Below are 21761 nucleotides of genomic sequence, written 5' to 3'. Positions count from 1 at the left end.
GATTAAGAACCCATAGGAGGGGGCTTTTTTTTTTCTTTGTGATTCTTGAAAAGCGATTTTGAAAGTTTTCTGTGATTTTGGAGGCCCGAGAACCCAAGTTCTGAATTCAAGCTTGTTCTAACTAACGCTGACTCTTTATTGTCTTTGAGCATCATGTGGTAATTACAAGTTTCCTCCTTTCTCCTTCCTGGTTTCTGAAAAGCAGAAAAGGGTTTGGTGCTGTGTTCTAAACACACGGAGCCTGACCAGGTCTTTTGAGGATCTTTGTGAGGAGTAGATGTGTAAAGCCGAGAGGCTCCCCTTCAAGACTGCCTTTCAAGGGTGGTCGGATTTGAGTTCTGTAGATGTAACCACTTTATTAAAAATACATATATTTTGTTTATTAAACATTTTTGTTAATGTTTGTTTATTTTTGAGAGAAAGAGAGCACCATCAGGGGAGGGGAGGGAAGAGAGAGAGATACACACACAGAATCCGAAGCAGGCTCCAGGCTCTGAGCTGTCAGCACCGAGCCCGACATGGAGCTTGAACTCACGAACTGTGAGATCATGACCTGAGCCAGAGTCAGATGCTTAAGCCACTGAGCCACCCAGGCGCCCAGCACTACTGTTTTTATAAAAGAAAGGACGCATTGACATAAAAGGGACATGATCTCAGAATAAAGGACTGTCTTAAAGAGTCAACTTTGCTTTGTAAAACATTTTACCGTATTTTCTTTAATTTTTCACGTTTCCAAAGTGAAAGTGTCACCAGCTTGCATTTTGCCCATTTTCATGTGTTAGCCACTAGAGCACAAGACCTGTAGTTCAATCTTTATTTGATCAGAGCTTTTCTTGCACTATTTTAGGGCAGTCATGCTGAGTATTAGTGAACATTGTTAAGTACATGGAGGTGAGAAGTAGTAGACATTTGGGTGAAATTATACTAATTAGGACTTTACACTAATCCTACGATCCTATACTAATCCTGGATCCAAACCTTCCAACTTAGACAAGTGTACCACTATTTAGTATTTCAGTTTTAGATTGCTTTTGTTGTTTCTGTTGGGTTTGGACTTTTAGTGCTTGCTAGATCATTGAAGGTCCTTCTACTTGGATTCTCCTCAGTTGAAGGCATTTTGCTAATGATCACCCAAAGAACTGAGTCTTTTGATACCATATTCTTTGGCCTAAAGTATTTTCCAAATTATAATCAGCGAATTTCAAGGAAACAAGTTTTGCAAGCGGGTTATACTAGCCAGCTGCTTAAAATCAGAAGGGGAGGGAGAGGAGCAAGGAGTGAAGGCAGAGGAGAGGCGAGCAACAATAAGAATCAATTAAAATGAAAGGGCTGCTGTATGCCATTTTTTTAAACCTTTTCTAGAATTGAAGCAGATATTAGGACCAACAGTCAACCTCCCATTTCTTAAAAGCAATCGGGCCATTAAATCACCCTGCGGTTGAAAGCAGTTTGTAGATGAGGCGCCCTCTGATCTGCATCCCTCACCACACGTACCTCAGCCTGCTGACGTTGCCCAGCCCTAGACCTGGTGGCATAATGACAAGGCAGCTCCCTGGATGGACGAGGGAGGCAGGAGGTTTTCCGGGCACAGGCTCTACTGTATTACAGAGTACTAATGGAAACCACAACCTTCAATATGACTTTTCCCCCCGAACCTAGCATTGGCTGGTGTTAAAGTATTTCAGCCAGGGAAAGCAAAAGCTTTTAGTGGTTTTACCATGTCTTGAAAGGGAGAGTTTGACCCAGGTCCTAGATGTCTGGGAAAAGGATGCATTTGCAGCTTCAACTCTCTTGAGCTTCAATTTCCAAAGAACCTTCCATCAGAATAGACTTTGCAGGGAACTCACACTACATTGGCACTCTCCAGTCTTCATCCTCGACTCTGTTCCCTCATTCTTTTCTGGTCAAGCCATCCTAAACTGTGTCTGCAGCCGTCACATAGACGCACACTACTGAGTTGGCACTTTTATCCCTGACTTGTTTCCAGAGCTCCAGACGTATATTTGTGTCTGTTTGCTGAATGTCTTCTACCCAACAGGCGCCTGCAGCTCAGCATATTCCAGATCAAACCAATCAATTCTCTCCATCACTGGGAGCAGCCTCCTTCGCCTTCTCTATCCCTTTCTTTATTTTGGTGAGCCACATGGTCATTTATCAGATTGTTCAGGCTGAAAACCTTGGTGTCCTCCCCCCCCCCATTTCCTAATTGTCACCAAGGTTCATCCTCCTGTACCCTAGCGTGTCTCACTCTCCCTTCTTTTTTTCTCCACCTTACTGTCACAGCCCTGGTCCAGGCCTTCATCAGCTCTCACCCACACTGGGAAACTGCCTTCTAACTGGTCTTGGGGTCACAGTAGCTTCTCACCAGAAGAGCTCGCCTGCACAGCTGTCAGAGGATCCCTGGAAAACATTGCTCAGTTTCCATCTGTCTCTCGCTTAAACCTATCTGATGGCTCTCATTGCCAGTATGATAAGGTCCAAACTTCTGGTCACACCACATCAAGTTCTTCCCATCTGGTTCCCGGCCATCCCGGTGTCTTCCTGGGACACTCTCTACCATGTGTCATGCAGGAGAGACTACGGTCTGCCCCCCCCCCCCCGCCCCAATTTATGTTCTCTCCTGCTTCCGGATTAAAATAATGACAATTGCTGGGGCTCCTGGGTGGCTCAGTCAGTTAAGCATCCAGACTTCGGCTCAGGTCATGATCTCGTGGTTTGTGAATTCGAGCCCCGCATCGGGCCCTGTGCTGACCGCTCAGAGCCTGGAGCCTGCTTCGTATTCTGCCCCTCCCCCGCGCGCACTCGCTCTCTCTCTCTCACTTTCTCTCTCTCTCTCTCTCTCTCTCTCTCTCTCTCAAAAATAAACATTTAAAAAATATAATGACAATTGCTAATTCCTGTTACAGTCTTTCTTGCAATTCAGTGTGGCCAGGTGACAAAGTTCTGGATAGTGGAATGAAGCAAAAGTATCATGAGAAAGTTTCCAAGAACTTTTGCCGGAGGACGTGACCTTTACCCCTCCTCTGTTCCCCCTTTTTCCATCCTACAGTCTGGAACAACAGTGTGACGGCTTCCATCTTGGACCATGAAGATGAGGGGTGCACCCCAGGGAAAGGAAAGCGGCAAGCCGGGAGGTGCCACGGAGCAGAATTGCCACAGCCCTGACTGCCTACATCTGGAATTTTCAGTGATAGATGAACTTCTAACTTAGTTGAGCCACTGTTATTCTGAGTCTCTGTCCCTTGCTGCTGAGCCTAAGCCTAACCGACATCGAATCTGCTAGCAGGTAGAAGATGCTCTAGGTAACCTCATGTTTGTCTTTTCCTTTCTCTGCGCTCCAGAGAAGCCAGCCAACCCCGTGGTCTTTCAACTTTTCACTCTTTCCATAAACGTTTATTGCCATGGCGTCTTGGCTTTCCGATGTTTTGGTTTCCATAGACACTTTTTGTCCCAGGTGACCTCCAGTGATCATTTAAATAACGCTTTTGCCACTGTACACCGTAGACAGATGGGGTTTGCAAACTGCATCTGACTGGCAGAGTTCCTTCCGGAACCATAACTTCAAGGCATTCTGGAAATGCGGCTTCGTTCCCAGTTCTGCAGAACAGGCAAGCACGCTGGGAACGGCTGTGGCGTGGGTCAGTCCGGAGTGTCCAGCTCATTGTTCTCTGTCCATCCCCTGAGACACCTCTCCCTTCCATAGACTTCCTTCCGTAGACTTCCCAAGGTGTTCCATGCCTCCTTTAGGTCACTTCTGCATTTTCCTTCTGCCTTGAATCTTGCCCTTCCCCCACCCTCACTTCCTGTGGGTTTATGCTCATCTCCTAGGATCCAAATCCAGTGCCACCCTTGGCAGAACGAGTGGGTCCCGCCTGCTGCACGGTCTAAGTAGCACTTTCGACATCCTTCGGAAATTGTCCTGGCTGAGTCATGCTCCCTGGCTTACAGCTCTCTCTTCTCTACTAGAGCGTGAGCTCCTCGGGGGCTGCGTTATCAGCACCCGTGTGCCTGTGCCCTTCTCTGCATTTCTCTTTGTATTCTCCGGCACAGGGCAGGCACTGAGGGAATATTTGCTGAACTAGTGAATACTGATGAGGGCTCCAGAAAAAGCTGTCTCCTCCCCCCAGACCGTTTAGGGTTGACAGTATGGACTCCCGAGCACAGAACTGCTCGTGTAGTCATCTCAGCTCCTCCACATGCCGTTCGAGGGCATCTCGGGCGCATTATGTAACCTCCCTGTTGAATGAGTTCAGTAAACCCTACAGGGTTCTTGTGAGGATTAAGTAACAGTTTCTGTGCAGCACTTAGCACACAGTACCTGGCTCACAGATAGAACTCAGCAAACACCAGCCATTATTGTTTCGTGGTTGTCTCTCTCTTTCATGCTGGTTCCCTCTTCTCTCCTCTGTCTGTACTTTGCTTTTCAATAACGTTTTGACACAACAAACATCTTCTGAGCCCCAGGACTGTGCCAGGACAAACAGTCGCCCGTGCTGGGGAGCACACTGGCTTTGGGGGAGGCAGACACATAAACCCTGAGCTGCAGCAAAGCTGAATGATGGAGGTTCTCCCCAGTTTTCGTGGAGGCACAGGGAAGGGGAGAGGGCAGGTCAGGAAATGATTCACAGAGGAGGTGGTCCTCCAGTTGATGCTCGAAACGGGAGTGGGAGGGAGAGGTACCTGCTGGGCAGTGAGGGGAGTGTGTAAAGGTGTGCAGATGGCCAGCACAGTGTGGCCTGGGGAGCTGCCAGTGGTTCAGAAGACTAGGCCCACGGTTCTCACACTGGAGCGTGCATCACAATCCCCTGGAAGCCTTGGTAGATTGCTCGGCCTCTTTACCAGTGTTTCAGATTTATCAAGTCCGGGGTAAGTGCATTTTTTTTTTTAATGTTTATTTATTTTTGAGAGAGAGAGGGAAAGAGAGAGAGAGACTGAGCCGGGGATGGGGAGGGGCAGAGAGAGAGGGAGACACAGAATCCCAAGCAGGTTCCAGGCTCTGAGCTGTCAGCACAGAGCCCGATGCAGGGCTCGAACTCACGAACCGTGAGATCATGACCTGAGCCAAAGTAGGACGCTTAACCCACTGAGCCACCTAGGCACCACTGAGATTTTGCATTTTTAATAAATTTCTGTGTTTCACTCCTGTTGCTGGCCAGGGACCCCCTCTGGGTGGGGGCGAGGCACAGGGATGGTGGGAAGAAGAGAGGACTTAAGGCACCAGCTCAGCAGTTTAGTTTTTTTTTTTTTTTAACTCATTTATTTTGAGAGAAAGAGACAGAATGAGCAGGGGAGGGGGTAGAGAGAGGAAGAGAGAGAATCCCAAGCAGGTTCCGCACTGTCAGCACAGAGCCTGATGCAGGACTCCATCTCCTGAACCATGAGATCACAACCTGAGCTGAAATCAAGGGTCGGACAGTTAACCAACGGAGCCACCCAGGCATCCCAGGAATTTAGATTCTATAACAACACTGACAGCCAGAACTATGACCGCATTTTAAGGGGAAGAGCATCCAATCAGGTCGGTGTGGCGCAAGTAGGTTTTAAGGGCACACGACTTCAGAAGGGAAGGCACGTGAGCAGTTGAGTCCCGGTGAGTTGTGGGTGATCTGGGCCGTGCTGGGCATGGAGCCCAGCCTGTGCAGAAGCCCCAGCCTCCCAGCCCCGGCCTCTCTCCCCTTGCTGCTCTTTTCTCCTGCTCACAAAGGAAGAGGTGCGTCCCTCTTTTCCAGGGCCACCATGCTGTCTCCTCCGGACAGACCGTCTTCCAAACATCTTCAGTTGTTCCTCGACCTCTTCCTGTTGGGCGTGGTTGAAGCCAGACCTTCAAACGCACCCCAGCTTCTAGAATCACACTACCCATTGGCTCCTTTTGGCCGCTATTCTTGCTACAAAATTTATTTATTCTGTATTTCGGTATAGTTGATATACAATGTTCCATTAGCTTCAGGTGAGCAACATAGTGATTCTACACGTTTATAGAACATGCTGTGCTCACCATCTGTCCCCATACAGCGCTGTTAAAGTACCGTTGACTATATTCCCTGTTGTACCTTTCATCCCGGTGACGTATTCATTCCGTAGCTGGAAGCTTGTACCTGCCCCCCCCACCAATCTGCTTCACCCATTTTGCACCCCCATCCAACCTCCTCTTTTCTGCCAACCATCAGTTTGTTTTGTAGTTGTGGGTCCGTTTCTGCTTTTTGTTTGCTTATTCATTTGTCTTTTTTTAGAGTTCCTGTATTGAAACGTTGATAACTTTGTTTCTTTAACCAAAAACTTCTCAATGAATGGTCACCACCTGCCTGATTTCTTCACCCCAGGGCTTGACTGCCTCAGTCTCATTTGCACCTGCCTAAACAATGAAAGGCAACTTGTTTTTCTTGTTTGCTTTAATAGCATCACCACTACTCCCACCAACATGTCTTTTTTTTTTTTTTTAAGTTTTACTTTATTTGAGGGAGACAGAGAGAGTGTGAGTGGCGGAGGGGCAGAGAGAGCAGGGATAGAGAGAATCCCAAGCCGACTCTGAGTCGCCATTGCAGAACCCGAGGCAGGGCTCGAACTCCCGAAACTGTGAGATCATGACCGGAGCCGAAACCAAGAGTCGGATGCTTAACCAACCGAGTCACCCAGGTGCCCACCCCAACCTCCCTGCCACCAACATGTCTTAAAGAGAACCCACATAAAAAGCTCTGACAAAAATAGTTAATAAATGTGGAAAATGCCTGAACAGAATTGAGTTTTTAGTCCTCCAGGCCTTTGTCAACCTTTCTACTGCAAAACAGCTTACAGGAAATCTGTACGTGGCGGGAATATTTTATTGTCCCTGAGTCAGCCGACACAATCCGATTTGTCTGAACTGATGAAATCAGAAGAAAATGGGGACTTATGTTAAGTGTCATTCCACAGAGACATTATGTCTTATACTCTCCTGGTCTGTGTACAGCCCAGTTCCTTAGAAACACGATTTCTTCACCTTTGCACTAACGACGGTAAAGAGGTGGTCATGAATTGTCCACCATTTGTTTCTACATTCTAAATTTTTTAAAGGCTTGAGATAAAAATGGGGCCTTCGGGGGCCTGGGAGCAGAAGCAAAGACTGCTCTTAAAGGTTCTTCATTAACAGTTCTGCACTGACAGTGCCTGGGCCTCTCCCTTTCTCTCTGCCCCTCCCCAACTTGCTCACTCTTGAAATAAATAACCTTAAGACAAAACAACACAAGGGGCGCCTGGGTGGCTCAGTCGGTTGAGCGTCGGACTTCGGCTCAGGTCGTGATCTCACGGTTCGTGGGTCCGAGCTCTGTGTTGGGCTCTGTGCCGACAGCTAAGAGCCTGGAGCCTGATTCGGATTCTGTGTCCCCCTCTGTCTCCATCCCACCCCTGCTTGTGCTCTGTCTCTGTCTTTCAAAAATGAATAAACATAAAAAAAGTTTAAAAAAAAAGGCAAAACAAAACAAAAGGTTCTTCATTCAAATGTTGTAAACAAAACACGAAATGTTCACTGAATCCAGTTCACCCTCTTGAATGTGTAGCAGGGACTGGCTTCCTTCCTGAAGAGGCTGTTTTCTGAGTGTTGCTTATAGCCAGAGCTCTCACTTTTCTGTTTTGAACTTTCCCCCTTCTACTGGACCATTTCTCTTTTTGCTGTAAATCCTTGAGGCCATGTAGTCTTTTCACAGGTACCTTCCAACAGTGAGGGAGCTGAAATATCCCCCAAATAAATTTCTGACTCATAATGTCAATGAATCTGAAGAGCTGGGAAGTTACAGAAGGCAGAGAGGCCCTTCTCTTATTAGTAAGTGTTCCCCTTTACATGTTTCTCCTCCGCTTTCTTCCTTCTGTGGCTTTGCAAAAATCCACAACTTTCTCGGCCGTTCGTGTTCTTCCCTGGGAGCAAAAGTGAAGACTCTATTTTTCTAGTCCAGGAGAGCACCAGCAACTCTTCCCTGTAAGCATCTTCTTGGGTGAAGGGCTTCTCTCTTTTTTAAGCCAGCAACTTCCTCTTTTAAACACAAGTCTGGATTTACTCACTGTATTTGTTGAGAGGACACAGAGCAAAAAGCCTGTGATCTTAACCCCCCAAGCTCTTCCTCCCCAGAGAGCTCCCAGGGAGGTGGGAGGAAGGGTAAGAGACTCCCTGGGAATCCGTGCTGGGAGAGCAGAACCTGGGCTGCTGCGTTCCTGGAGGGAGCCCCGGGAGCCCAGTGGGGCAGGGGTGGAGGAGGGGTGGGGAGAGGACAGGGAGGTGTTTGCCCCCTCCAACTCTGGGGACCCTCTCCAAATCAGAAGAGAAGATTGGTCACATTATTTTATACTTGAGGCAACCCAGTGAGATCCACGTGTTCATCTTTCTGGTCTATTTGTTCTCTCAACTGGAAAGAATTTAGAAGTCTGAAAAAACTGCCAAAATATTGTCTCCTTCACTCTGGCTCCTGCCAACTTAATTTGAAATTGGCTTTCTCAGTTCTCTCTTTCCCATCTGGGAAGAACCCAGACAGATTTCTGCCTGCAGATGGTAAAACTCTGCCCCACATCCACGCGAGATCTGCTTCTTCTAGTCCAAATTAGGAGGTTGGCTCAAAATGATGTTGGTGACCTTTCGGGCCACACTGGGGATTGTCCCAAGGGCAATTGGACGGCTGCCCAGGGCCTGATGGTTTTCCTAAAGACTTGCAGTTTTTCAGAAAGGGCGCGGTAGGGAATTGGAGAGAAACTGTAATAAGAGAAAGTCTTAAATGCCCTGGAACGTCTTCAGGTATGACATCATGGAAGTATTGCCAGTTCTTAGAAAGTTATCCCAAGGCTGAGCACACTATAGGCTCAGTCAGACACTTGCTAAATATTTATAGGATGAATGAATAAACACACTGCTAGAATGAACTAAATAAACACTCGATAAATACAAGGGATGTTCTTTATGTTTTCTTTCATTTGTTTCGATCGAAAAATATCTTAGCCGTTTCCCACAATCTTGTTTTCAGATTCAATCTTGTTTCCAAATTGATGAATACAATGGCTGCTGGCCCAAAGACCCCTTCCCACCATCCGCAAAGGTGACCGCTACGATGGCATTCCATCTCTCTGTCCCTGTTAAATTTGAGTATACCAGTGGGAAGGTTGGAAAACATTTCTGCCCCTGAAAATATAGCAGACACTATCGTGTGCTGAGGATTCTACAGGCTGCATGTGACTATCAAGAAAACAATCAATCTATGAACCGCAGAGGTGGGTGTGAACACCGCTGCCCTGGGCCTGTTTACGTTCCTCCCAGCTGCCAGGTGAAGGTGACCTGATGGTTTTCTTCCTTGTTTGCAGTCGGCATTTCTGGAGTTTGCCCCCCAGGTATGCCATCCAGGAAGACCACGAGCACAACGGGGTGATTATAGGCAAGACCGAAGATGTCAGCCCTTGCCAAAGGAAGGTTATGGAGAGTGGTGGGGTTGTGTACATGAGTGACCTCCCAGTCTACACTCAGGTGGGTCCCAGGACCAGAGCTCCTCAGCACCTTCCCCAGATCAGCCCCACAGGGGTCATGGAACCCAATGCCTACTCTCCTGAATCAATGCCATACTGAGTTGCTCAGTGGCTTTCTTTTCTTTAAAAAACAATTTTTTTTAAATTTTTTTGTTTATTTTTGAGAGAGACAGACCGCAAGCAGAGGAGAGACAGAGAGAGGGAGACAGAGAATCCAAAGAAGGCTCCAGGCTCTGAGCTGTCAGCACAGAGTCCAGTGCGGGACTTGAGCTCACAAGCTGTGAGATTCTGACCTGAGCCGAAGTCAGACACTTAACCGACTGAGCCACCCAGGCGCCCTGCTCAGTGGTTTTCAAACTGTGATCTGCACGATCTGAGATATTCTGCCCAGAATGAGCAAAAATTCAAGCATTCCCACTTCTAAACTGAAGAGCTCTACTTTTTTTTTTTATTATTATTGATTTTGTATTTTAGGCTTCTATGCTTTTATTAGAAGGGAATGCTGCATTCTTCAAGCAACAATGATAGCCAGTGAGGCCAAGGATAAGGGGTCTGACGGTTCTAACATAGGACGCTGTTTCCTATAGGCACTTAACACATGTTCATTACATTGAAGAAGCACGGATTTCTCTGAACTTCATTTCCAAATTGAAACATTTAGGACTGAGTCTGCATTCTTGTGACTTTCACTGCAGGGAAACTGAAACCAACCTGAAGTTGGACGTGTTTATTTGCTATCGTTTAACCCAACCAACACCTCTTGTTTACAGAACACCCAGCTCATAGGGAGCACTCAATGAGTGTTTGTTGAATGGATGAGTCAAATGCAAGATGCGTAATCCTATGCAAGGGACTTGCCCTCATTTGTGAAATGAGCCTAAATCCACCTTCTTTGTAGTTTGTAGTGAGGATTAAATGGAAGAAGATAGGTGAGTTGTTTAGCACATAATAGGATCAAGAAATTTTATTTTATGCTCTTTTCTTTCACATAAGCCATAGATATACCCTGCGTGTACTTGAGGGAGGTGATCTCATAAGTGAAGAACCAGGCGGTGAAGAACATGCTGGTGGCCAACAGCAGCGTAATTGGAGGGGGAGGACAGCCAGGTGCACCGGGCTGGTATGTCTCCTCATGGTCTCCGGCTCTGTTTTGCTGACAGAAAAGGATCGTCCACCATTCTGCCCTGTCTGGGTTTTCATCTGCTGCTCTGGACCTTCTTGCTGCGGTTCAGGCAGAGGCTGTGATGACATCAGGAAGATTGGCCAGAATGATCCTATCAAAAAGTAAGCTCTGCATGGGAAACATGGTGGCCAAGACAAAAGTTGTCTTTCGGTGAGTTGTTTTTATTTTATTTTATTTTTTTAACGTTTTTATTTATTTTTGAGACAGAGAGAGATAGAGCATGAACGGGGGAGGGGCAGAGAGAGAGGGAGACACAGAATCGGAAGCAGGCTCCAGGCTCTGAGCCACCAGCCCAGAGCCCGACGCGGGGCTCGAACTCACGGACCGCGAGATCGTGACCTGAGCTGACGTTGGACGCTTAACCGACTGAGCCACCCAGGTGCCCCTCGGTGAGTTGTTTTTAAAATCTATGCAACGTGAACAAAGGGGAGCATTGCACAGAAAAAAAAATCTGAATAAATATATGAACACACAAATAACCTAGTGCATGATCTGTCTGCAGACAGTAACGGGACCCGTAGAAAAGTGACAGTGATTTCCTTACTCCATAAAGGCCTCTTCTTGCTCTGGACACAGCCATTCTGAATGCTCAAAATGGACCATGTAATTTCCACCTTGTTTAGGGCTTCCCCTGCATTAAAGCTGGCACTTTTTGTCATAATCTAGGTTTCAGCATAGGGTGAATGGATATACATTAGAAACATAGTATTTCCTTCCTACTGAGTGTTGCCATCTTCAGACAGCACACATCACTGTCCTTCAGTGAAACTTTCTGCCTCTCAGGGCTGATTGCATGGACTGTACATATACACTTTAATGTTACTTACTTCAAGGTGAGGAGAACTGGGGAAGAATTTCCTTCTAGTCCTAAAAGATTTCCTAAGAGTTTTAAAGACGTTGTGCTTTACTCATAGACTTTGCATCCAGTCTGGATGTAAAAATTGCTCCTCTCTATGCACTGTGACAACAAGAGTGGTTTTATAATTTGAAGGGGATAGGTTAGCATCACTACTGAGATGGAGGGCGACATGTATATTTCAGATACGATGTAGGGATCTAGGTGTGTGGTTTAAGTTGGGTCAAAGTGCCAGTAAAATGTTAAATTATTTTTATATGATATTCTTTTTTTTAAATGTTTTTATCTATTTTTGAGACAGAGAGCGTGAACAGGGGAGGGGCAGAGAGAGAGGGAGACACAGAATCCGAAGCAGGCTCCAGGCTCTGAGCTGTCATAACAGAGCCTGACGCAGGGCTCAAACCCACGGACTGTGAGATCATGACCTGAGCCAAAGTCGGATGCTTAACCGACTGAGCCACCCAGGTGCCCCTACGATATTCTAACATATCATCCTTTTCCTCTCTTTGAGCTGATGTTGGCACACCATCGTAATGATATCTGTCAACAAACAAACTGACCTTGAGCTGCATAGAAAAACACACAATAGCTTTGTCTATGGGATCGACATCAAGATAAACAAAGCATTTCGGGTTGCGCATGTCCCCAGCATAAAATGGACTCAAGGTATGAGATGTTTTCTAGTTATACTCCAGTCTTTGACAAACCTCATTTGGTTGCTGTCCAAAAGACAAGCAGTGAACCTTAAGAGAAGCCTGCTCCACAACTCTCACGTCAGAGTGGTTAATGACCGTCATTGTCAAGTCCTTATTTCCTACACCTCGGCATAGTGGTGTGCTGATAAAATGCCGCTCAAAACCAAAAACCAAACCCAAATATCGGTTGATTGATTTGTAATATTTGCCAACTTCCATAATGTAAATACTCCTGCTGTGGCTGATTTTGAGCTACCAACTGTTGCTGGTTTGCAAAATGCCTGAATACTTAGCAGTTAGATCTGGTGAGCTGTCACAAGGTGCCTCTGATGCACCTTTGTGTCTGTTTCTCTTCCATGCTCTCCTACGTCTGGGGCTTTATACCTGCTCTTAATTCTGCCTGGAATGTGCCGGTGACCCTACTCCTTACTCTGCAGTCTGGCTCTTCAGTTAATGTTGTTGGAATCCTTAAGGGAATTAAACAGTGATATAAAGCACTTGGAAGAGTGCCGGTTGTACAGTGAATGCTATTTAGGGGATGTTTATTAATATTCTTTTCCTTTAGTGACCATCAAGACTGAATTAGGCATTCCTCTTGTGTGTGCCCCGTCTGCTCTGCTTCTCCTCCTGTGCTACGCCCCCAGACTGCATTGTACTGGTTTCCTTTCTGGCCCTTGTTGGGTCAAGCTTCATAATGGAAGCACTGACCTCGTTTTCTGTTGCATCCCTGGCTAGCATAGTGCCTGGAAACTGGAAGACACTCGATGTATACTTGTTAAGTAATAACCTGTTAGGGCATTGAATCTGTTGTTTACTACCAACTTAAATTAGAAATTAAGAGGGTAAGGAGCACCTCGGTCGCTCAGTCCATTAAGCATCCAACTCTTGGTTTCCGCTCAGGTCATGATCTCACGGTCCGCGGGTTTGAGCTTGGTTTCCGCTCAGGTCATGATCTCACGGTCCGTGGGTTTGAGCCCTGTGTCGGGCTCCATGCTGATAGCGCAAAGCCTGCTCAAGACTCATGCTCTCCCTCTCTCTCTGCCCCTCCCCCCTCAAAATAAATAAATAAACATTAAAAAAAGACATTTAGAAGGTAAGTGTGCATGTCAGAAATGATTATGAGGAAAGGGTGGAGGGGAAGATACAGTGATAGCTAAAGAAGATGTATTTTCTGGGGCTGTAGTAGGCTTTATTTGTGCTGACAGAAAGGGTGTTCCATTGATTGGAGTAGCCAAAGTAGGGTCTGATTCAGTTTGTGGTCTTCTGGTGCTTCCATGGACAACTGCATTATCATGGAGGGTAGTGACTTGTTGGGCATCATAAGAACACTTGTAAGTTCAGGAACTCTCTTTCTATTTAAGACCCTTATCCTGAGTCTGTGTCTTTGCCAGGGAAAGGTGGTAGGGAGAGGTTGTCTCTAAAACAGCTCTAATGAAATCCTTTTTTTTTTTTTTTTTTTGATTGACTGTAAGTGCTTCTTAACCACTTTGAGGTTACAGATTCCTTTTAAGAATTTGATAAAAGCTTCTAACCAAAAGAATGCTCTGTGTACATAAATACATAAATCTTACACACAATTTATTTGTGTACTTCCAAAGAACCCCAGTGTAATGCTCCTGTCTTCATGCATTTTGTCTGATTTATCTTCATAATATTTCTTTGAAGTTGGTAGGGGTGGAAACAAAGAGTGATGAGTTCATTTGCCCAGAATACATAACGGTAGCAATTGCATAATTGATTAGGATGGCATAAATAACGTCACCTGGCCATCCGGAGTGACTACTGGAAATTGAAGTGCTATTTTAAGGGAACTTGCTTTTTTTTTTTTTTTTAATTTTTTTTCCCAACGTTTATTTATTTTTGGGACAGAGAGAGACAGAGCATGAACGGGCGAGGGGCAGAGAGAGAGGGACACACAGAATCGGAAACAGGCTCCAGGCTCTGAGCCATCAGCCCAGAGCCCGACACGGGGCTCGAACTCACAGACCGCGAGATCGTGACCTGGCTGAAGTCGGACGCTTAACCGACTGCGCCACCCAGGCGCCCCTAAGGGAACTTGCTTTTATTATGAGGTACTATCTTTTATTTTTTTATTTTTATTTTTTATGTTTTATTTCTTTCTGAAAGAGAGAGAGAAAGACAGAGCGTGAGTGGGGGAGGGGCAGAGAGAGGGAGACACAGAATCCAAAGCAGGCTCCAGGCTCAGAGCTGTCCTTCAGCACAGAGCCTGATGTGGGGCTTGAACCCACGGACGTGAGGTCATGACCTGAGCCGAAGTCAGATGCTTAACTGACTGAGCCACCCAGGCATCCCCATGAGGTAATATCTTAAACATTTAATCAAGTCCTGGAATCTTCTGCAGTTTCATCTGGTCTACACCATGTTGGGAATCATCATAGTCATTCTTGTGTTCATTACTCACCGTTGCAAACAGACAATTGGATGGGTTTTAAGCTAGCCTGAGACCCAATAATTACCTAAAATTCTATCCTTTCAGTTGTATATTATGTAAGAGCTGGACTCCAAACACAGACATTAACAATGAGATTCTCTGAACTTTCTCATGTTTCTGCTAATGGAGGGTGGGGTGCGGTAGAGGAGGCTAACAAAAACCAGTTACTCTGTATTTGCAGTAGATTTGGGAAGCCAGTTTCTTTTCCTAATTTTTTCTTGCCCATGTGAATAGTTTAATGCATCTCTATTCCCCGGAGACAAACCAGGCCAATGGAAGCAAGTCACATCATCTCTAAAAGGAGGGATTAAGTTTGTAGTTTCCAGTGTCTCTTCTGTTCTAACATCCCATGGTTGTCTGAAGCTGTCTTGGAGACTCTGCGGATGCAGAAAAAGGCCAAGCAGGATTAAGCATGTTCTTCAGATAATCAACCGTTTTCACTTTAGCAATTAAATATGAAAAACTTCTGGGGTGTTGGGTGGCTCAGTCAGTTAAGCATCTGACTCTTGCTTTTGGCTCAGGTCATGATCTCAAGGTTCCTGAATTTGAGTGCCACCTTGGGCTCTGTGTTGGCAGTGTGGAGCCTGCTTGGAATCCTCTCTCTCCCTTTCTCTCCGCCCCTCCTTTGCTCTCTCTCTCTCTCTCAAAATAAGTAAATAAACTTAATATAAATAAATAAATAAATAAACAAATAAATAAATAAATAAACTTCTGTTCTCAATCTCTTGCCAAGTTTCACAACAGTGAGAGACTTATTTCTAACAATGTTGTAGACAAGTAGAGGTTTGAGAAATGAAATACTAAGCCTCATATAATGACACATATTTCAGGAAGAAAAATGGGATATTCTGAAACAAAATATCCATGTGAATGACTTTCCAAGGGCAAAAATATAAAGAACCTCTTCACCAGCATCAGAATATTTATTGGGCAGGAGTCGACAATGTTATAAGTATCTTGGGAGGTAAGTGTGACTTGAAAAAAACAGCAAGATCATCAATGATTACAGCACCATCAAGCTTCTTTTCTCTAGAAGTTAACTCTACTTGGTTAAAAGTTTCATCTAGGATATAATTTTGAATGCTATCGGCAACAACAGAAGTTTTCTTTCCTAAGCCCAATTCTTCTAAATTCCTGGAGACAGAATTAATATACAAAGTACATTGTACACCCATGTGTTTGTGGGGGCGGGGTGGGGGAGGGGGGCCAGGGGCCGGGGAGTAAAGCTTGTTCACTCACATGTACCAGATATCTGAGTTAATTCTCTGTAGGTCCTGTGACTTACTTTGTAACAGTAAACAAATTACACTTAAGAATGGGAAAATCTTAGATGAGATAATGGAATTATCTGGAGCTTTGGCTAAACAGCTTGAAAGGTTTTATTAGAGCTGTCTTAGAGATAGCTTACCCCTATCTTCCTGCCCGTGCACATACACGTAAGATAAGGAGCTTGAAAAAATAGGGAGAGGGCCCCTGAGTATACTCCAAACCCAAAACAAGGAAAGATATCCCCAACAAAGGGGTAAGTCCCACACAGGCTGTGATGGCTCCTTATCTCCATGCGAGGGAATGCTCCGGGCCCATGGTACTCTTCAGCAGCTGTGCAAGGGTCAACAAACTGCTGCCTTTCCCAACACAGATCTATCTCTTCCTAGCGGTGTTGGCCAAGTTATTGAACCTTGCTGAGTTGTTTCCTCATCTGTAAAATAGGAGATAGAAATAATAATGTCAATAAGAATACCTACTTTGTACAGTTTAAGGATTAAACATGATAATGAATATACGGGGGGAAAATACATCAGTATTATGCCTAGCACATAAGTGCTCAGTAAATGGTATCAAAAAGTCAAGGAACCGAACTTCAGTCTGCCCACGGTACTGTGTTCCCTGGGTGGGAAGGAAGTGGAGACATTCAGTTACCCATTTCAGAAACATTTATTGAATGTCTTTTATGTATCAGACACTATTCCAAGTGACAAGACTTCAGACATGAATAAGAAGAATCTCTTCTGATGGTTAAGTTAAGCCACTCACCAAATAAATGTAATGTTGGTGTTGATGAATGCTTGAAGAAAAATGAGACCAAGCAGGGTGATTTCATGTGAGAAAGACTATTAAAGAGAGGCTGATCAGGAGAACTATGCGGAGGTAACAGATGAGCACAGACCTGAAACAAATGGTGGGAAAAGCCTCGAGAAGCTTGAGGAAGAGTGTTCTAAGCAGAGGGACCGGCGACTGCAAAGGCCCTGAGGGAAGAACAAGGTAGGATGTCAAAGAGTGGGAAGAAGCCACTCAGCAAGAAAGACTGAAGGCCAATGACAAGCAAAACCCAGCAGTCTAGAGCATTAGAGGTCCTGGTAAAGACTTTGGGTTTAACTTGGAATGTGTTGGATAATAATACAATGAATACGACTTACAATTTTGAAAGATAATTCTGGCTGCTTTCGAGGGGACAAGAACAAAAGTGTTCAAATAGGGGCTATTGCAGCACGTTTGGAAAGAGTTGATGCTTATTTGGACTAAGGTATGATGGAGGAGGTGAGAAATGTTTAGGGGGAGAGCTTGAAGTTGATGGGTTAGACATGGTATGTGAGAGAGAGAAGGGGCTTTGCCTGAACAGTCTGGTGATTGGCTAGGGGATTACTGAGATGGGGAACATTGGAGCAGGAACAGGTGTGGGGGGAGGGGGGAATCAGGAGCTCATCTTCCACAGGGTGAGTTTGAGATGCCCATTTAATGCCCAAATGGCAGTACAAAGTGGGCCATTAAAAGTGCAAATCTGGAGCTCAAGTGAGAGATTAGAGTGAAGATATAAAGCTGGGAGTCATAAGCATATAGATTGTATTTAAAGGCATGGGATTGATTGAAATTATTCAAAAAGTGAGCATGGATTAATAAGAAAAGAGGTCAAAGAGGGAGCCCTGGGACACTCCAGCACAGGGATCAGGAAGATGAGGGCATCCTGCAAAGAAGGCAGGGAAGGAATAGCCACATCCCCACTTGACGATAGAGATACTGAGCCCTGGAAGGGGCTCCTTTCTGGCCCACAAGTCCCCCCACCTTCATCCCAACCTTAAGCCCAGTGCAGCCTTCTCTTCAGCCAGCAATGCATTTAAAGGGATTAATCCAGAATCAGTTTAGGACATTGTAACACTCTACACATATTCATTAAATAGTATGTACAAGTGGATGAATAGATGACTATTGACAGATTTTATTTTATTCCTCCTTAAATACTTATTTATAAATATTTACTTGCATTTGATTTTTCTCCCTGGAGAAAAGATTGCACTTGCTTTGTTTTAAGGTCTATCAGAGAAAATTTTTGCTGAAGCCAGAAATCTTTTCAGTTAGCTTTTGATGGCAGAAGCCTTGGAGAACTTTATAAAGTAATAATGAAAACATTTGTTCTTAAAGAAAGGGAAATGCAAATTTTAAATCTTACAATTTCACTGGATAAGATATTAGAGGTACCATATATTAATATTCATTTACTGATTTCATTATGAAACCAAAACTTATGTAATGCTTATTTGTACAAAGAGCTGCATGTAGGATATGGTAATTGATATTCCAGTAAGAACAGTAATGAAAATTAGTAGTAATATGTGTCAGGTCCAAAGGCTTTTACATGCATTTTGTTTTTTGTTTTTTTTTTAATCTTTATTACTGAGAGACAGAGAGAGACAGAGCATGAGCAGGGGAGGGGCAGAGAGAGAGAGGAGGAGACACAGACTCTGAAGCAGGCTCCAGGCTCTGAGCTGCCAGCACAGAGTCTGACGTGGGACTCGAACTCACACAAATAGGGAGATCATGACCTGAGCTGAAGTCGGACGCTCAACCGACTGAGCCACCCAGCGCCCTGCATTTCCTTTTTGTTCATGATCCTCATGGCATCCTGTGAGAATCATACTATTATTACCTGTTTTGTACAAAATAAAAATTCTAAGAGTTACATAACGTTCTGGTAGTCAAATGATTAGAATTGGGCAGATTTGAACCCAGCTCTGTATGTCGATAGAGCTTGAATTTTTTTTTTAATTTTTAATGTTTTCAGTGTTTATTCATTTTTGAGAGACAGAGAGAGAGAGCACAAAGCCACGAGCAGAGGAAGGGCAGAGAGAGAGGGAGACACAGAACCCGAAGCAGGCTCCAGGCTCTGAGCTGTCAGCACAGAGCCCAATGCAGAGCTCAACCCCACAAACCGTGAGATCATGACCTGAGCCGAAGCCACCCAGGCGCCCCAACGGAGCTTGAACTCTTAATCACTCTGCTCTGGGACCCCTTTTCACTAATCAACATCATCATCATCTTATTCATAGCTTAAAACCGAAAACATCATTAACAAGCTTGACCAACATAAATAAGCATGTGTCTCCAAACAAACAAAAATACCTAACAGTGAAATTCTGAAATCCACATTGAAGCAAGAGGAAAAACCCATTCACGTTTCTATAAAAAATGGTAACATTTTCTGTAACATCTCCTGGAAAGCGCAAGCCCCAAACTGGGACTTGGGTCTCCCAGCAAAGCGCAAGGGCAACGCAGAGGCTGCAGGGAGGCGCCCCAGCAAGCACCCTGGCAGTCGCTGTCCTGGCGGGAAGCTCCGTGGAGGCCTCCGCAGCAAGAGCCGAAGCAAACACACTTGGGAGAAAGCAAAACCCAACACAGATGGTCTTGGGCGGTACGAGCAGTGGTACCAGAGCCCCGATAGCGGCAGTGCAGCCTCGGCGACATTATGCACGGAGCCAAAGGAGCAAAAACCCTAAGGGACAGAGAGAGAGGAGGAAGAGGAAATTCCCTGGCATCTTCACAAAGGCAAGGGTCTAACGTTGGTAGTAATCATGCCACCAAATTCAAGGACTGAACTTCAGATACCTATTTAGAATATGCTAAAGAGACACAATGATCTGAATCTGTGACTGATCATCCGCTGGATGTGTTTTAATAGGATCATACATACTAAAGTGCATTGTACACAGCAACATGGCAACTGAAAATAATTACTTATACTATTGCTATTGATGATATAATAGTGATCACAAATGTTATTAGTAAATAAATGGGTGATTTTAAAAACTCCATACCAAAGAGGTTTTTGTTATTTTGCCATTATTAATTCAATATGTAATTTAAATGGCCCTATTTTCTATCTTTTTGTTTCTGTGGATAGTCACCATATAGTAAGGTTCTTACCTTGCCAGGATGACCAGCTGGTTGTTATCTAATAAATCTGAGCTCAAGGATGTTAATCATTCTGTTTATGATTCCATTATTTCATTTGCCCGGGCCCTTTGCTTTCCCATAATGATTCTTCCTGTCTTCAGAATTCTTAACGTGATCATTTTAATTGTTCCCCATTACTTCCTATTTTAAATTTTGTTAGATGGCATTTAATAAGGCTTCAGTTTTGATTATAGAATGGACGCTTTTTTAAAATTTTACTTGGCTCTGTTTCTTCACTTAAAATTACAGCAGTAGGGTTCTGTTTCCCATCAAAAGGTATCCTACATAGCTTATTTCCCTTGGTTCAAAGATTCCACTGGAGAGCCACCAATTAATTTCAGATTGTCCCACACATATAAGGTAGGTCTTACTCCTCTACCAATTCTGAAAGAACACATCTTCCAATTGTGTGAATTCCAATCCTGAAAGAACACATCTTCCATTGATGAAGAAAAAAAATCTCTAACTAGGGTTGCCCGGGCAATAGAGATGGGATTTAAGGAATGCACAATTATGGCCACGGCTGTCTGGTTCTCGTTCATACTAGAACAACTCATGGTACTTTTTTTCTTGCACTGGAAAGGAATATTAAAAAAAAGAAAAAAAAAGCTGAGAGCCAGGGTTAGATAACTTGTGATTTTAATCAGAATTTTCAACTATAAAAAATAAGAACTTGAAAATTGGGGTTTGAAACAAAAACAGTTATGACATAATATTGCAAAATATTCTTATCGCGTAGTAAAGGCAAACTATAAATTATAAACCTTTTCCCACACATTTGATCTTGTATCAAGTCAAAGCCCAATTATTTCTGAGGAGTGGGTCTTCTTTCAAAATAAGAGATTGCACTCTCAAAGCTTTAAAAACGCCCCCCTCCCTGACACGTACACATAAACTGTCAAACATTTGCAGAGAGTCAGAGACATTTCTGTAAATCCTATGAGAAGATTGTGCATCCTAGTGTCTTCTTGAAACGTATTCTGCTTGCTTTGGGATTCAAAAACGAGAGATGTGAAAAGCAAGGAGAGGCAAAGCAGCAATAATAGCAGCAGCCCCCAAAGGAGCAGCAGCCGCAGTGACACCTCTGTCCCTGTTGGTCTCCACTGTCTGGCAGCTGCTAAGTGGACACCTTTTTGGTGGCTGTCCATGCATGCAGACAGAAGCCTTTTTTTTTTTTTTAAAGCTTATTTATTTATTTTGAGAGAGGGGGCGAGGGAGAGAGAGAGAAAGAGCAGGGGAGGGGCAGAGAGAGAGGGAGAATCCCAAGCAGGCTCCAAGCCATCAGCGTAGAGCCCAATATGGGCTCAAATTCACCAATCGTGAGATCATGACCTGAGCCAAAACCAGGAGTCAGATGCTTAACCGACTTGCCACCCGGGTGCCCCTGAGAAGCCATTTAAAAAAGTCAGGCTTTACAGGTTGTCACGTTTTTCCTAAACTTCTCTCATTCGAGTACACGAGGACACGTTGCTTCTGAGTCTCTGCATTCAAGATGGACTGGCTCAAATAAGGCAGGATTTTAAGAGATGAATGTAAAATTCTTTTTTCATGAAACAAACTGCATGGATAAAAGATGAAAGAGACCTGGCTGAACAATATTTCCTGTCAGACATAGCAAGGAGTTTTAGTTGATCATGAATTTATTATGAGCTAAGAGGTATATCACTGCCTAGAAAGCTAAGACATCGTTAATGCCCAGAAAGCACCCATACGAGGTAACAATTTTGCTGTATGCTGCATTGGCCAGACCATGCCCGACCTAGAATGTACAGATTAGCTTTGCACCACATCCTTCAAGTTCATCAAAAAAGGTTATGGGTGATGGGGCACCTGGGTGGCTCAGTCGGTTGAGCATCCGACTTCGGCTCAGGTCGT

The 21761-nt window shown here is 44.6% G+C and overlaps 1 protein-coding gene across 1 annotated transcript in view; it reads left to right on the top strand.

Moving 5' to 3' along the window:
* The window catches only part of LOC121017755 (uncharacterized), a 31715-nt gene extending 11812 nt beyond the window's left edge, over positions 1-19903 (top strand). The window contains exons 3-5 of the mRNA XM_040456189.1: positions 9316-9475; positions 10635-10807; positions 18983-19903. Of these exons, the coding sequence (XP_040312123.1) occupies positions 9316-9475; positions 10635-10807; positions 18983-19073 (424 nt within the window). The 3' untranslated portion in view covers positions 19074-19903. The remainder of the gene's footprint in view (positions 1-9315; positions 9476-10634; positions 10808-18982) is intronic.
* Positions 19904-21761: the final 1858 nt, after the last annotated feature.

This window comes from Herpailurus yagouaroundi, unplaced genomic scaffold, assembly GCF_014898765.1.
Source record: "Herpailurus yagouaroundi ecotype Mexico unplaced genomic scaffold, PumYag 77, whole genome shotgun sequence".
Taxonomy (NCBI): domain Eukaryota; kingdom Metazoa; phylum Chordata; class Mammalia; order Carnivora; family Felidae; genus Herpailurus; species Herpailurus yagouaroundi.
This window is presented reverse-complemented; position numbering and strand designations above follow the sequence as displayed.